General features: G+C 45.0%; 1 protein-coding gene across 1 annotated transcript; it reads right to left on the bottom strand.

Moving 5' to 3' along the window:
• Positions 1 to 7697: 7697 nt before the first annotated feature.
• LOC116909488 (prostatic spermine-binding protein) lies at positions 7698 to 10754 on the bottom strand. The gene is made up of 3 exons (XM_032913086.1): positions 10700 to 10754; positions 10483 to 10588; positions 7698 to 8435 (listed from the first exon to the last, which is right to left on the bottom strand). The coding sequence occupies exons 1-3, from the start codon at positions 10752 to 10754 to the stop codon at positions 7859 to 7861; spliced, it is 738 nt and encodes a 245-aa protein (XP_032768977.1). The 3' UTR covers positions 7698 to 7858.
• Between the last annotated feature and the right edge of the window lie 6138 nt (positions 10755 to 16892).

Here is a 16892-nt window from a genome sequence, read left to right as displayed (position 1 = left end):
CAATAACTATTTAAGCAGATGACAAAATATTACATAGTGATTGATCAGGGCCGTAGAGCAGACCCAGGGACTGAACTGTGACCCCAAGCCAAGATGCTACAGAGAGATAAAGGCTGAATCCACAGACACCTGTGGTATGTTACCGTTCCATTATCCTACCCACCAGGATTGAGGACAGGCGTCTTCCTTAGGAACATGTCTTTTGTGTGCATTTATCCTGTCTGTTCCCATCGCCACGACATCAGTTAGCTATGTGCGTGTCTCTCTCTACCAAACAACATGTCAGCCACCCAGGGAGGCCTTGGGAACCTAAACGCATTTGACCCCTATTGCAAATGGAAGTTTTATTCAAAATGCTTTTAGTTTGATTCCTTCTCACAAAATCTCCTGTAAGCAGGCTGGTGGGGGACTGTGAGAGTTGTGGTGTGGAAATCTGTCTCCGTGACTGTCTGGCTCTGCCCTGGCTGTGATTATCCTTCCTTGGGATACCCTCTTCCCTGACTCAGCTGGTCCTCCCTCAGAGGACTGGTTCTCCAGGAAGCCTTTCTGACAGTCCCTTCCCTTCCCCTCAGGGCTGAGCAGGCGGCTGCACACAGGCCTTCCATTTTTTTCACCACTAGTTGACTCTGTAATGGGCTGCTAGGAACAGACAGCAAAGCCAGTGTTTTTGGACCTGCCAGAGCATAGGCTTTGAGCATAAAACCTGTAGTAAAAATAAGAAGGAACTGGAAGACTTAGTGTCACATCACCATGCACCACGGCTGTTTATCCATTACTGCTTGGCTCCATTTAGTGTTGGAAGTAAAATATAGGGTGTTGCTGTTGTTGTTGTTGTTGTTGCTGTTGTTGTTGTTGTTGTTGTTGTATAATAGTGTTTTATTGTATGGCCTTAGTTTGGCCTGGAACTTACTTTATAGACTGGGCTGTTCTTGAACTCACAAAGATCTTCTGTTTTCTGTTTTCTAAGTACTTGGATAAAAGACATGAGCCACCATGCGCAGCCCAAATTTTATATATATATAAAATATATAATATATAATATATTATTATATAATATATAATATATAACATATATAATATATAACAATATATATAATATATAACAATATATATAATATATAACAATATATATAATATATAACAAATATATGTATATTGTTCTAAACCATGGCAGAAGCAAGAAGTAGTTCATTTCACCTATATTTTCCAGGAGTTTCTAAAGAGATTTTGTGAGAAGGAATCAAACTAAAAGCATTTGTGTCTCTGTCTGTCTGTCTCTTTTTCTCTACCCCGTGTGTGTGTGTGTGTGTGTGTGTGTGTGTGTGTGTGTGTGTGTGTGTTTATGTCTGTATTTATTAGTATGGTTACAGGTTGTTGTCTGGATTGTCCAACAATAACGACTGTCTCATGATAGAAAGGAAAATAATTTGGAAGTTGTTCAGTCCATGAAACTGAATGTTTCAAAGTCTCCGTCTGGGGCTGGAGTCCCAGAAGAGTCCCAGAGGGTTCTGGTCTTCAGTCTATGTTGGAATTCCAGAGAAGTAAGTTCTTCTACCTGTGGAGTCATGCCTCAGCCACAGGACAGATGAACCTGCCAGCAAGAGTTAGGGCAAGCAGACAAAAAGCAAAGTCTTCCTTCCTCCGTGTTTCGGCATGGGCTGCTACCAGAAGGGTGTGTCCCGGTTTTAAGGTGGGTCTCCCCACCTCAGTCATATGATCAAGAAGCCTCTCCCAGGCTCGCCCAGCTGCTTGGGTTTTACTTGGTTCCATATGGAGTCCAGTTGACAGCCGAGATCAGCCATCAAATCTGGTTCTACTTCTAATCCCGAGGGAAGTCAGGGCAGGAACCACAGAGGCACATGGCTGACTGGCTTGCTTTCTGTCCTGCATCTAGAAGCTTTTTTCTTATTTTCAAGACAGGATATCTCAGCCAGGTGGTGATGGTGCACACCTTTAATCCCAGCACTTGGGAGGCAGAGGCAGACGGATCTCTGAGTTTGATGCCAGCCTCATAAACAAATCAAGGAACTCCTATGGGCCTAGCTCTCCTGGAACTTGCTCTGTACACAAGGCTGACCTCAAACCCAGAGGTCCACTCGCCTCTGCCTCCAGGGTGCTGGGATTTAAGGCAAATGTCACCACACCCATCACAGAGTTAGCTTTCTAAAATAATACCCAGGACTACCTGTCCGATAGCTCCACCCACAGTGGGCTGGGCCCTCCCACATTACATCAGAACAATGCCTCACAGATGTGCCCACACGACAATCTGATCTAGACAATTTCTCCCTTGAGGCTTCCTCACACAACTCTGGACTGTGTCAAGTTGACACCTTAAGCTAACTAAGCAGGACATTCCATCCCTTGTCAACTCCACATACAAACAATCACTTTAAGTCACAATCTTTTATTTCTTGTTCCCTTGACTTTATGTTCCTATCACAACATAAAGTAGCACAACCCGATTTTAAAGTCCCACGGTCTTTAAAAAAAATTTCACTACTTTACAAATTTGATGTCTCTGTAAATATTCAAAGACTCTTGACCCTGAACAAACAAGCTATGAATAATTGATTGGAGAGGTGACTCAGATCTGAAGAACACTTGCTCCTCTTGCAGAGGACACAGGATTCCATCCCAGCAGCCAGTGACAGCTCACAGCAATCTGTAACTCCAGTTCTAGGACTCTGATACGTTCTCTGATCTAGTCCAGCACCAGGAATGCATGTGGTGCACATACATACATGCTGGCAAAACACACACACACACAGACACACACAGACACACACACACACACACAGACACACACACACACACAGACACACACACAGACACACACAGACACACACACAGACACACACAGACACACACACAGACACACACACACACACACAGACACACACACACACACACACACACACACACACACACACACACACACACACAAACACACACACACACACACACAAACACACACAAACAAACACACAAAAACACACACACACACACACACCACACCACACACAAAAACACACACACACACACACACACACACACACACACACACACACACACACACACACACACACACACACACACACACACACACACACACACACAAACAAAAACACACACACACACACACACACACACACACACAGACACCACACTCCACACACACCACACACAAAAACACACACAAACACACACACACACACACACAAACACACAGACACACCACACACATACCACACACACATACACAGACACAGACATACCACACACACACACACACACACCACACACACACCACACACACACCACACACACACACACAGACACACACACACAGAGACACACAGAGACACACACAGACACACACACACCATACACACCACACACACACACACATACATAGACACACACACTCACACACACACACTCACACACACACACACACACACACACACACAGACACACACACACACATACACACACACACACACACACACACACACACACACACACACACACACATACTTTTATTCCAAGCAGGAGGATGCACTGCATAGGAACACTCATATTAAAAGCAAAACAAAAGTCCAGTAGTGCAAATCCAAATTCTGTAGCTCAGTGTCCAATATCTGGAACTCACTCATGAATGACCCTCTGGCCTCCTGTGCCAGCCGTCCTACCTGCTTAGCTCTGCCACCTGCAGCCTACAGTGTCTCTGTGTGCCCTGCTCCACCCCTCCTGCTGTCCTGACTGCTGTCCCACGTGTCCCTCCTCTTCAGTATCCAGGGGTCTCCACTGTAAATGAGGTTACACCTTTACCAATGGCCCAAAGATGACAACAACAACAAGAAAGATGCTGAAAAGTCAGCCCAAAAAGACAAAGACCCAGTAAATAAAGCTGGAGGCGAGGCCAAAAAGAAGTGGCCCAAGGCAAAGTTCGGGACAAGCTGAACAACCTCATCCTGTTTGACAAAGCTACGTAGGACAAACTCTGTAAGGAAGTCTCCAAGTATAATTTATTACTCCAGCTGTGGTCTCCGAGAGACTGGAGATCTGAGGTTCCGTGGCCAGGGCAGCCCTTCAGGACCTACTTAGTAAAGGACTTAGGAAGCTGGTTTCAAAGTACAGAGCCTAAGTAATTTACACCAGAAACTCAAAGGGTGGTGACGCCCCAGTGGCTGGTGAAGATGCATGAACAGGTTCAATCAGCTGCACATTTGGGAAAATAAAACTTTACTGAATCAAAAAAAAAAAAAAAAAAAAGGGGGGAGGTGCGGGAGAGAGAGAGAGAGAGAGAGAGAGAGAGAGAGAGAGAGAGAGAGAGAGGGGAGGAGAGAGGAGGGGGAGGGAGGAGAGAGGAGAGAGAGAGAGAGAGAGAGAGAGAGAAATTCCCTATTTCTCTTTTCTCTGCCCCAAGCCCTGTTTGTTTCTGTCTGGCCTCCTGACATCCTGTGTTAATGTCCTGTCTTTAGGTTATTATTGGTGGAACCATAAGTTTGCTGTAACTTGCGATCTGGAACCTGACCTAGCAGGAGCTGGAGAAAGCATAGGAGTAGGACAACTGCGGCCTGCATAGACCCGGCCCATACCCGTTCTCCCCTGCAGTGTCTGCTGCCCTGACTCTCCTGAGGTAAGAACCACTGGCTTCTGCTATCCACAAGGTTTGACTCTACAGTCCTCAATGACTGCTTCCCTCTCCCTGCTTTCTCTCCCTCTCCTTCCATGGACTGGATTTTACGACTGCAGCGTGGCCTCACTACAGATCTATGGCCAAAACATTGGCACACTCAATTTCCAAATTCTCCAAGATTCTGACAACTTCTGTCTGCACATAAGCAAGTGATCCCAAAGTTGGTTATCGGGGGGGGGTTGGGGATTTAGCTCAGTGGTACAGCGCTTGCCTAGCAAGCTAAAGGCCGTGGGTTGGGTCCTCAACTCCAGAAAAAAAAAAAAAGAAAAAGAAAGAAGGGGAAAAAAGGGGGGCTGGAGAGATGGCTCAGTGGTTAGGAGCACTGACTGCTCTTCCAGAGGCCCTGAGTTCAAATCCCAGCAACCACATGGTAGCTCACAGCCATCTGTAATGGGATCTGATGCCCTCTTCTGGTGTGTCTGAAGACAGCTACAGTGTACTTATATATAAAATAAGTAAATAAACAAAATCTTTTAAAAAAATTTAAAAAAAAAGAAGGTTCTGCTTCTCACTCTTAAAAATCTTTCATCTTCAATCCTTCTCTGTGCTGTTCTCTGAAAAATAGTTCCTTAAAACTGTAAGTTCTAGGGGTTGGGGATTTAGCTCAGTGGTAGAGCGCTTGCCTAGGAAGCGCAAGGCCCTGGGTTCCGTCCCCAGCTCCGAAAAAAAAACAAAAAAAAAACTGTAAGTTCTGTCTCAGGATTCCCAAGTGCAGTTGTGTATGGTTCAAAAATCTGTAATATTTGTAATAAAATTGGCTTTAAACTTATAACAAAAGGCTTATAATAAAAATACATACATATATGTATATATCTGATTCAACTCTTCTTTAGTGCGCACGCACGTGTGTGTGTGTGTATGTGTGTGTGTGTGTGTGTGTGTGTGTGTGTGTGTGTGTAACTTGGATTCAACTCTCATTGGTTAAAAAAAAAATAATAGATCTCCTAGGAAGGCAGCTCTTTTTAAATAGCCAACACGTAGCTCTCCTCCATCTAGTGCATTCCTTCACTGCATCAGAGCCTACTTCTTTGGGATTCCAGGGTCTACTGAAAACCCATGCAGACATCCAGCCGCGTGGGCTGGGTAACTTCTGGATTCTTGGATTTTCCCTTTCACGGCTGTTGTTGGATTAGTTGCACCACAGCCTCTCAGCCTCCGTAAGAAGTCCCTGTTGTATATGTACACATGGGAGGAGAGGTTCATTCTGTCAGTTCTGCCACTGTAGCGCACCCCAACTAACGCAGTAGACTTGAACTCCTGATCGCCTACCTCTACCAAAGTCTAGCATGGCAGGCGTGGGCCAACATGGCCGTCTGTCTCAGCCTCTCTTCTTTCTTTTTATAAAGTGCGTGTGAGCATTTGGCTGCCTGTGCATATGTGTAGCACATGTACACTTAGTGCCAGAAGAGGGCGTCAGATCCCCTGAAGCTGGAGCTACAGAAGGGAGTGAGCTTCCCCATGTGGGTGCAGCAGCCACACCAGGTCTGCTGTGAGAAGTCAGAGCTTAAGAGAGCCAGCTGTCCAGACCCCCAACCCCCCACACTGCCCCTCTCTTGCTCTCTCACGTTAAAAGAATTAAAACTCTGAAGGAGACATATATACACCCAGGCAACACTCATGTGAATGCAAAAATAGAAGTTAATAATTCTTTTTAAACTGCCAAAATTAAAATGTTTTAAAAAAAAAAACATTTGAGGCAGGGCCTCAGTAAGAAGCTTAGCCAGGTTATAAGCTCTGAATCCTCCTGCCTCAGTCTCTCAAGTAGCTTGGATTATAGGGCCGGGCTGCCCTGCCCGGTTTGTTTGTTTGTTTATATTTATTTCACCTTCACTGCCTCAGACACACAAGAAGAGGGCATCAGATCCCATTACAGATGGTTGTGAGCCACCATGTAGTGGCTGGGATTTGAACTCAGGATCTCTGGAAGAGCAGTCGGTGCTCTCAACCACTGAGCCATCTCTCCAGTCCCAGTTTATTTAGTTATAAGTGCTGATTGAAGGTTGCAGTGGCCTGGAGTCCATGGACCACAGTCAGGGAATACACTTAACTGAGATGGAGGAGAAAGTTCTTCTCCTTTGTGTCACCCTCTTCTGCAAACTTCCCTTGGCATGAGCATCACCTTACACCTCTCACAAAGGTGCCACATCTGTCACAGCTGCATTCATTGAAATTTACACTCATTGGCCTGAAATATATGGCCCTATCCCCTTGCTGCCAGAGATATTATAATCAAAATTGGAGTATCTGCGAGACTCATTTCTAAAACTCTTCAGAGTGTGGCCCTGCCGCTGTGAGGGGAGGAAGGAAGCCAAGGCGATTGGCTGGAGACCTCTCCTGACCAGGGCAGGCCTCCAAGATGCTGACTAGCACGGCTGTTGAAGATGGCCTGAGCCTGGCTCGATGAAACTTGTTTTCTATGCCAAGCAGGCTGGTCATTCTTGGTTGTAGGCCAGCTAGGGCTATGTGAAAGCCTGTCTCATAGATAGATGGATAGATAGATAGATAGATAGATAGATAGATAGATAGATAGACAGACAGACAGACAGAAGTGTAAGCTAAGAATGTGGCTCAGTTGAAGAGCACTTTTCTACACTTGATCTTAGCCAAAAGGCCGAGAAGCGATGAAGAGCACTTTTCTGGCATACAGGACGCCCTAGGTTTAATCCCCAGTTAGGTGGGGAACACTTTCCAGGTAGCCTTGCTTTCTAAGGGGGATTAGTGTCTGGGACAGAAGGGAGAGGACAGAAACACTGCAGAGTCAGTCGCTGACAGCTTTGGTCCGCACACACTGAGCTCTCCTCATAGCCCTGGGCTTCTTTGAGACAGGCAGTGGCTGGTTCTGACCTCATTCTGGAGACCTTGGTCCTGCTGAGTTGACCAAGGGTCTCTCTGTGCAAACCCTAACTCAGTGTACGGGTGTAGGTCCAAAAAGTGGGGAGGTAAAGGAAGTTCTTGGGAATCCCATTTGGTGATGAGGACCAACCACTCAGGCTCACGTAGATGCACATACTTTATTGGACAGAGAGATAAAGGGCATTTGGACTTTGCCTACTCCAGCCCAGGGTCACCTGGTCTATTGGTCCCTGTGAGTGGGTAAGCTTGGCTGAGAGGAGGTGGTGGAATGCGGGGATGCAGGGCTGAGCTCTGAACATGCTACTCTTCTTCCTCATCACCGTCGTCGTCATCACCACCACCACCATCATCATCTTTGCCATCGTCTTCATCATCATTGTCATCATCATCTTTCTGTTCATCCTCCTCCTCCTCATCATCTTTGTCATCTCTTTCATCATCAACATCTTCCTTGTTGTCATCTTCCTTGTCATCATCATCATCTTTGTCATTGTCTTTATCACCATGGTCTTCCTCATTGTCCTTATCATGTTCATCATCATCATCTTCCTTGTCATCATCATTGTTGTCAACGTCATCATGAATATTTTTCCATTTGAAGCCCATCCCATTAAGGCAGAGGCCCGGTGCATACAGACCATTGACAGTCACTAGATACTTATCTGAACCACCACTTTCATTAAAGGAGAAGCCACGTCTAACACCAAAGGTGACTGCTCGCCCCTTGTCAGTAGTTAAGCTCAGGGAAGTCAGGCAGAGCTTTCTGGTGCCGCTCACCTGTGTCACGTGCTCTCCATCCTCCAGAAGGAACTCTTTATATTTTAGTGACCGGGATCCGTACACGTCACTCCAGTTACCACCAAACCGCAGCTGGATGCTGGAGAGAGATCGAGTCAACAGGGACACCTCAGGGACACCCGTTCTTTCTCACATCTGCATCCTACTCTGCTTTCTGGTCTACAGCTCAGTCTCCAGAAGTGCCCAGCTCTCATGTGCCAGCCTGGATCCTTCTTCTCACAGAAACAGCCCTCCTCATAGTTCTGGCCCAGGTCAGGCATCTGCACCAGGGCAGCTGTGTCTGCTACTGCACCCACCCTGAGCTGGAAGGTTTGCCAGGCTCTGCCCAACTCATAGCTTCCCCTCTGGAGCCCTCTACCTTATCCGCCCCAAGTGAGGCAGGAGCCACACTGCAAAGATCAGACCACATGAGATGGATCTTATGAGCAAAGACCAGAGAGACAGGCTCTTGTCTGCTTGTGTAGTCAGGGAGAGAGGAACAGGGGGGACCAGGGGAGCCATGAAGATGTTCTACTGAGCTAAGAAGTGACATGACCACCCCAAGTCTTCTGGACTGTTCCTAATGCCAACTTCTTTCTTTCCTTACAAGGTAAGAAGCCTATCAAATCAGCCTCCAGACAGAATGCGGGAAGGATGTCCAGTACAATTAGAATTTCAGATAGCCATGAGTAATTTTCAGTACACTACACTCCCGTTACATGGTTTGTTTGGTCATTTTTGCCGTTGATTTATTATTGATTTTGTGCACATGTATGTGCATGTATTTGTGTATGTTTATCCATGTAGGACCATATATGCCAAGTCCTTAGTGGAGGTAGAAGGTGGTAAGTTCAGCCACCAGTAACATAAAATAATAAAGAGTGTATCCGTGTTGTATCCGTGTTGTCAAGATGACCTGTGTCTGTAGATGATGCATGCATGTGTGCTTGCCCTTGTATGTGTGTGTTTTCCTTGATCACTCTCCCCCTGGGCATGTGCCTGTGTATGTGTGTGTGTGTGTGTGTGCTCTGCATGTGTCTGTGTGCCTATCTAGGATGCATGTGTGAGCATGTAGAGGCTACAGTTGGGCACCGAGTGTCTTCGTCCATGACTACCTGCCTTAGTGTGGGGACACAGGGTTTCTCACTGAGTGGGAGCTCAGTGTTACAGCTGGACTGGCTGGCCAGGGCTCCTGGGAGCTCCCTGTACCCCCACCCCAGTGCTCAGCTAACAGCCACCTCCTTCCCCCAGGCTCCTTTTCCTCTAATGTGGCTTCTGGAAATCTGAACCCAGGTCTTCGAGTTTGCAGAGCCAATGCTCTTTCTCCCTTTCCCTGCCACGTCCCCAGGCACACCCCTCATGGTTTTAGGCAGAGCCTCCAAGGGAAGCTAGAATCGCCTTTTGGGTAAGACTCAGGCCAGGGGGCCGTCCAGGCTCCCCCTGTCTCTGCTCCCACAGTTTAGGGGTACCGTCCTGTGCTGCTGCTCTCAGCTTTCACATGGGTTCCAGGGATCCAAACTTAGGGCCTCATAGTTGCACAGCAAAGACTTTATCCACTGAGCCCTCTCCCCACTCACCCAACATCTCATTTTTTAAGGATTAAGATAACCACAATATTGCACAGGGGACACACTAAAAGAATCTTCAGTGTTCCTCTGGAAGTCTATTATTCTTGGGGCACTGTGTTTGCATTTACCAACAGTTACTTGGCAACAGTAACACAAGGCCTCAGCCACACTCTGGGAGAACCCCAGATCTCCAGTCAGACACTGGGGAGGAGAGTCAAGACCTGGCCTGTCCCAAGGGAATGGCTGCCTTTCTACAGCAGAGCGAAGGCACAGAGTGCAGCAGCACTCACATTGTATGTCCTGTGAAGACAGGGCTGCCTTTCAGACATGTGAGCAGTTTCTGTCACCACCAAGAGGCACTAAAGCCACCAGAACCCGCTGGAAGAGGAACCCTTCAAGCCTCTATGATCCTTTTTGAACAAGAAGGTTGGAGGTCCCTCTCCAGCTGCGTCCCTAGTGTCCAGTGTCCCAAGCCTGGGTATTCCTGCCATAAGGAGGCTCGCTCAGGTCAGGGTTCTAAATAAGCCACAGGAAGTGTGCCCAAGTGAGGGATGCTGTAGGGACCAGAGTCCTACTCACCCTTTGATGAGGTCTATTACCGATAAGAATATCCGCAGGCCCCTAAGTTGCCCATGCTCTTCACCAGCAACATAGAAATAGGTGCCGACATTGTTCCCCAGAATATCTGAAAGTGAGGCATCGTGAGAGCGTCGAGGACCCCTCCCTCCCACAGAGGCCCTTATGCTTAGGACGTGACTTGGGAGGTGAAGGCCCCAAAGGAATCTCAGGTACTCACTCTGGGCTCTGCAGGTGGGACCGGCAAGGAGAGCCAGGGTCACCAACAGCAGCATGGCTCCTGAGGGTTTGGGGCACAATCTGGCACTTAGAAGCTGCAGGGAGATGGTGAGATTTTTGCGAGGCTCTGAGAAAAAGACATCAGAGGTAAGAGGTCCCCATATCCCAGGTTGAGAGAAGGGAGCATTCAGGAAACCCTCATCTCTCATGGGCTCAAGAGGCTTCAGCAGAGCCCAGGGATGGCTTCCCCACACTCTGAGAACTCCCACACACAGACACACACCACAACGTCACTGTGCTAACATTCTGATTAACAGTAGGCCCCATGTTGTTATACGATGCTGGGCTCCCATAGTCTGAAGTTGCACCTTGAGAAACTCCCTATTCCAAAGCCCTCCATCCATCTTCCATGGTTCAGTCTCTAGCTGGCTCAACCCATTCTCCCTTTCCCCATTGGGCCTCTCCGCCTGCGCCCAGACTGGTTCTCTGCTCCTTCCTTACCTGTGCTCTGTGGACTGAGCCCCTTGGCTTGTCCCTTTATATCCTGATGCCACTCAGCCATAGCTGCTATGGGAATGGTCTCTGGAAATGCCTCATCACCTCATCTTCAGAACCTTAGCTTTTGCCCAGCCTTGCCACCAATGCTTTGAGACCATTTAAAACTGTGTACTCAACTTGTTTAAATTTATCCTGCCTTTAAGAAAACAATATAACCAACCTTACTATGTATGCCTCAGACTCCCAAGTAATCAACTTTTACAAGCTAAACTGAACAAGTAGTTTTCATCTTCTTGAACTTTGTTCCTTACTTGTCCCTCAGGACCCTTTCATCCCCTGGCCCAGAGTGAAGTATGTGTGTTTGCTTGTCCTGGTAACTTCACTGGCCAAGCGTAGCAACTTCAAGGCAACCTTGAAGATAACAAGTATGTATCATAAATGCTGGAAGCTACATGGGAATCCAGGTAGATCATCTCGGTTTGCTCTTTTAAAAAAAAAAATGCTATACTGGGTCCGTAGGGACCAGTAAAGAAATTCCTTCCCTTTTAAAACTAAAAATCTGGTAAGAGATACTAAAGACAAAATTTCCATGTCATTCCCCTCCCTTGTCCCTGTGTCTGTGCAGTAAGCTGTGAGGATGGCCTTCTGTTGAGCAGGAAGGGGTAAGTGAAGTCTCGTTTGCTCTTGCTTTAAGTGGCTGTGCTAGAAATTAATTTCAGGGTTTCAAAAAGTTCCTCAACATGGCAAAACTTTCTTTCTGATCAAAAGCAGAAAGGTGGGCATTTCAAGCAGGAAATTCAACAGGTTTTTATCCTCACACAAGCCTTTCACCCATTGACTGAGGGAATGACCTCACAGTCTTGGTTGGTTGGTTGGTTGGTTGGTTGGTTTTAAAAGAATTGCTGCAAAGGAAGGAAAGGGTGAGCAGTTCAAGTCTTAGGAATACATCAACATTTGTACAAACGAAACTCTTAAGTCTTGCGAAAGCATGAGAGATACTGCAGAGGTTACAGCACCTGTCGCTCGAAAGGGACCAGGGTTCAGTTCCCAGGACCTACATGATGGCAGGCCACCCTCTGTAACTCCAGTTCTCTGATAGCCAATGCCCTCCTCTGCTCTCTGTGGGGACCAGTCACACACATGGTACATGTACACACACTCAGGCAAAACTCACATATGCATAAAATAAAACAAAGCTCAAACTTCTTAAGTTTTCCATACATTTTACCAAATGGTGGAGATTAATACTCTTCATAACTGTCTTACAAGGGGAGGACCATTCGAAGGTTTATATAAGCATTTTACAATGTGGAGAGATTGAATATATATGTATATGTATATGTATATGTATATGTATATGTATATGTATATGTATATGTATATGTGTGTGTAAATAAACATTTTATAGTATTTGATAGAAAAGACTAATATTTAATGTTTCTTATATTAATTTCTAATTAATCCTCTAATTTCTAAGCATTCTTCTCTTAAGACTCATTTACAGGGCATTGGCTCTCCTTTTATGTCCCACTATGGGATAAGAAATGTGCACATGTGGCACAACAGCAGATCCCCCGCAGTCCAGACACCGCCCAGACCTGAAGGGATAGGGTCAACAGTTCTCTGCACCAAAATCCCGTGGGAGGGAGAGCTAAACCTTCAGAGGGGCAGACTCGCCTGGGAAGCCAGAAGAGACTACACTCTGCCCACATTTCTGACTCCAGAGGAAAACACCTAACGCCATCTGGGACCCCGGTGCACTGGGGCTCCGGGAAAAGGCTGCGCAGGCCCTCCTGGTTGCTGCCCTCACGGAGAGCTCAAAAGCAGCCCCCCACAAGCAACTTGAGCCACGGGACCACAGGTAAGACCAACTTTTCTGCTCCAAGCAACCTGCCTGGTGGACTCAGGACACAGGCCCACAGGAACAGCTGAAGACCAGTAGACAGGAAAGACTACACGCCCAAAAGCAGAACACTCTGTTCCCATAACTGGCTGAAAGAAAACAGGGAAACAGGTCTACAGCACTCCTGACACACAGGCCTATAGGACAGTTTAGCCACTGTCAGAAATAGCAGAACAAAGTAACACCAGAGATAATCTGATGGTGAGAGGCAAGCGCAGGAACCCAAGCAACAGAAACCAAGAGTACATGGCACATGGGGTTGGGGATTTGACTCAGTGGTAGAGTGCTTGCCTAGGAAGCGCAAGGCCCTGGGTTCGGTCCCCAGCTCCGAAAAAAAAAGAGTACATGGCATCATCAGAGCCCAATTTTCCCACCAAAGCAAACACTGGATATCCAAACACACCAGAAAAGCAAGATCTAGATTTAAAATCACATTTGATCATGATGCTGGAGGACTTCAAGAAAGACATGAAGAACTCCCTTAGAGAAATGCAGGAAAACATAAATAAACAAGTAGAAGCCTATAGAGAGGAATCACAAAAATCCCTGAAAGAATTTCAGGAAAACAAAATCAAACAGGTGAAGGAATTAAAAATGGAAATAAAAGCAATAAAGAAAGCACAAAGGGAAACAACCCTGGATATAGAAAACCAAAGGAAGAGACAAGGAGCCATAGATACAAGCATCACCAACAGAATACAAGAGATAGAAGAGAGAATCTCAGGAGCAGAAGATTCCATAGAAATCATCGACACAACAGTCAAAAATAATGTAAAACGGAAAAAGCTACTGGTCCAAAACATACAGGAAATCCAGGACTCAATGAGAAGATCAAACCTAAGGATCATAGGTATAGAAGAGAGTGAAGACTCCCAGCTCAAAGGACCAGTAAATATCTTCAACAAAATCATAGAAGAAAACTTCCCTAACCTAAAGAAAGAGATGCCCATAAACATACAAGAAGCCTACAGAACTCCAAATAGATTGGACCAGAAAAGAAACACCTCCCGTCACATAATAGTCAAAACACCAAACGCACAAAATAAAGAAAGAATATCAAAAGCAGTAAGGGGAAAAGATCAAGCAACATATAAAGGCAGACCTATCAGAATTACACGAGACGTCTCACCAGAGACTATGAAAGCCAGAAGATCCTGGACAGATGTCATACAGACCCTAAGAGAACACAAATGCCAGCCCAGGTTACTGTATCCAGCAAGACTCTCAATTAACATAGATGGAGAACCCAAAATATTCCATGATAAAACCAAATTTACACAATATCTTTCTACAAATCCAGCACTACAAAGGATAATAAATGGTAAAGCCCAACATAAAGAGGCAAGCTACACCCTAGAAAAAGCAAGAAACTAATCATCTTGGCAGCAAAACAAAGAGAAGAAAAGCACACAAACATAACCTCACATCCAAATATGAATATACCAGGAAGCAATAATCACTATTCCTTAATATCTCTCAACATCAATGGTCTCAACTCCCCAATAAAAAGACATAGATTAACAAACTGGATACGCAATGAGGATCCTGGATTCTGCTGCCTACAGGAAACACACCTCAGAGACAAAGACAGACACTACCTCAGAGTGTAAGGCTGGAAAACAGCTTTCCAAGCAAATGGTCTGAAGAAGCAAGCTGGAGTAGCCATTCTAATATCGAATAAAATCGATTTTCAACTAAAAGTCATCAAAAAAGATAAGGAAGGACACTCCATATTCATCAAAGGAAAAATCCACCAAGATGAACTCTCAATCCTAAATATCTATGCTCCAAATACAAGGGCACCTACGTACATACCAGAAACCTTAGTAAAGCTCAAAGCACCTCACACAATAATAGTAGGAGATTTCAACACCCCACTCTCATCAATGGACAGATCATGGAAACAGAAATTAAACAGAGACATAGAGAGACTAAGAGAAATCATGAACCAAATGGATTTAACAGATATTTATAGAACATTCTATCCTAAAACAAAAGGATATACCTTCTTCTCACCACCTCATGGTACTTTCTCCAAAATTGACCATATAATTGGTCAAAAAACGGGCCTCAACAGATACAGAAAGATAGAAATAATTCCATGCATCCTATCAGACCACCATGGGCTACAGCTGGTCTTCAATAACAATAAGGGAAGAATGCCCACATATACATGGAAGTTGAACAATGCTCTACTCAATGAGGACCTTGTCAAGGAAGAAATAAAGAAAGAAATTAAAGACTTCTTAGAATTTAATGAAAATGAAGGTACAACATACCCAAACTTATGGGACAGAATGAACGCTGTGCTAAGAGGAAAACTCATAGCTCTGAGTGCCTGCAGAAAGAAACAAGAGAGAGCATATGTCAGCAGCTTGACAGCACAGCTAAAAGCTCTAGAACAAAAAGAAGCAAATACACCCAGGAGGAGTAGAAGGCAGGAAATAATCAAACCCACGGCTGAAATCAACCAAGTAGGAACAAAAAGGACCATAGAAAGAATCAACAGAACCAAAAGTTGGTTCTTTGAGAAAATCAACAAGATAGATAAACCCTTAGCCAGACTAACGAGAGGAAACAGAGAGTGTGTCCAAATTAACAAATTCAGAAATGAAAAGGGAGACAGAGTCAGAATCAGAGGAAATTCAAAAATTCATCAGATCCTACTACAAAAGCCTATATTCAACAAAACTTGAAAATCTGAAGGAAATGGACAATTTCCTAGACAGATACCAGGTACCGAAGTTAGATCAGGAACAGATAAACCATTTAAACAACGCCATAACTCCTAAAGAAATAGAAGCAGCCATTAAAGGTCTCCCAACCAAAAAGGGCCCAGGTCCAGACGGGTTCAGTGCAGAATTTTATCAGACCTTCATAGAAGACCTCATACCAATACTATCTAAACTATTTCACAAAATTGAAACAGATGGAGTGTTACCGAAATCCTTCTATGAAGCCACAATTACTCTTATACCTAAACCACACAAAGACCCAAAAAAGAAAGAGAACTTCAGACCAATTTCCCTTATGAATATCGACACAAAAAATACTCAATAAAATTCTGGCAAACCGAATCCAAGAGCACATCAAAACAATCATCCACCATGATCAAGTATGCTTCATCCCAGGCATGCAGGGATGGTTTAATATACGGAAAACCATCAACGTGATCCATTATATAAACAAACTGAAAGATCAAAACCACATGATCATTTCATTAGATGCTGAGAAAGCATTTGACAAAATTCAACACCCCTTCATGATAAAAGTCCTGGAAAGAACAGGAATTCAAGGCCTATACCTAAACATAGTAAAAGCCATATACAGCAAAACAGTAGCTAACATTAAACTAAATGGAGAGAAACTTGAAGCAATCCCACTAAAATCATAGACTAAACAAGGCTGCCCACTCTCTCCCTACTTATTCAATATAGTTCTTGAAGTTCTAGCCAGAGCAATCAGACAGCGAAAGGAGATCAAAGGGATACAGATTGGAAAAGAAGAAGTCAAAATATCACTATTTGCAGATGACATGATAGTATATTTAAGTGATCCCAAAAGTTCCACCAGAGAACTACTAAACCTGATAAACACCTTCAGCAAAGTGGCTGGGTATAAAATTAACTCAAATAAATCAGTAGCCTTCCTCTACACAAAAGAGAAAAAAGCCGAGAAAGAAATTAGGGAAACAACACCCTTCACAATGTCCCAAATAATATAAAATACCTCGGTGTGACTTTAACCAAACAAGTAAAAGATCTGTATGATAAGAACTTCAAGCCTCTGAAGA

This window comes from Rattus rattus, chromosome 9 (genome assembly GCF_011064425.1).
Source record: "Rattus rattus isolate New Zealand chromosome 9, Rrattus_CSIRO_v1, whole genome shotgun sequence".
In the NCBI taxonomy this organism is placed as follows: Eukaryota; Metazoa; Chordata; class Mammalia; order Rodentia; family Muridae; genus Rattus; species Rattus rattus.
Note: the sequence above shows the minus strand (reverse complement) of the source record. Positions and strands in the feature narration are given on the sequence as shown.

What these genes read in the sequence shown, in the direction of transcription:
- LOC116909488 (XM_032913086.1), bottom strand. Translation starts at nt 10,754, where the DNA reads ATGCTGCTGTTGGTGACCCTGGCTCTCCTTGCCGGTCCCACCTGCAGA. An exon ending in TCCCACCTGCAGAGCCCAGA is followed by an intron (nt 10,589 to 10,699) that starts GTGAGTACCTGA and finishes CCTCACTTTCAG; the next exon opens with ATATTCTGGGGAACAATGTC. An exon ending in GTAATAGACCTCATCAAAGG is followed by an intron (nt 8,436 to 10,482) that starts GTGAGTAGGACT and finishes ATCTCTCTCCAG; the next exon opens with CATCCAGCTGCGGTTTGGTG.